This window comes from Eimeria mitis, genomic scaffold (assembly GCF_000499745.2).
Source record: "Eimeria mitis Houghton genomic scaffold, Emh_scaff1311, whole genome shotgun sequence".
Lineage (NCBI taxonomy): Eukaryota > Apicomplexa > Conoidasida > Eucoccidiorida > Eimeriidae > Eimeria > Eimeria mitis.
In genome coordinates, this window is record NW_013568716.1 from 10,966 (window position 1) to 11,354 (window position 389).

The 389-nt window shown below is 63.0% G+C and overlaps 1 protein-coding gene across 1 annotated transcript in view; it reads right to left on the reverse strand.

The window, feature by feature from the left end:
- EMH_0034340 (uncharacterized protein) overlaps window positions 1-375 on the reverse strand; it is a gene marked incomplete at both ends in the record, with an annotated part of 1,183 nt that extends 808 nt beyond the window's left edge. The window contains one exon of the mRNA XM_013494860.1: window positions 1-375. Within this exon, the coding sequence (XP_013350314.1) occupies window positions 1-375 (375 nt within the window).
- Window positions 376-389: the final 14 nt, after the last annotated feature.

Consider the following 389-nt stretch of genomic DNA (forward strand, 5'->3'; position numbering starts at 1 on the left):
CATACCCCGAAGTGCATCCACAAGCAAACATCCATCACCTCCTGCTGCTACACCAGCATCAGCAGCGGCAGCACGCGCCCCGCTCGCAACAGCAACAGCATACACCCCCCCCGCAGCAGCAGCAACAGCATCAGCGTACCCGCGCCTGCGAGACTCTCTGTAGTCATCCCTGTAGGAGCTGCCCCTGTGGCTGTAGCCACCGTCCTCCCTCTCCCTGTCTCTCTCCCTGTCTCTGTCTCTTTCTCTGTCTCTTTCTCTATCTCTTCGGTCATAAGCCCCCCACCAGCCGCCTCTGTCTCTGAAGTCGCGGCCTCCCCGCTCCCTGCTGCCGTATCTCCCACGCCGGGGCCTGCAGAGAGCAAACCCGAAACCCATGGGGGGGGGGGGGG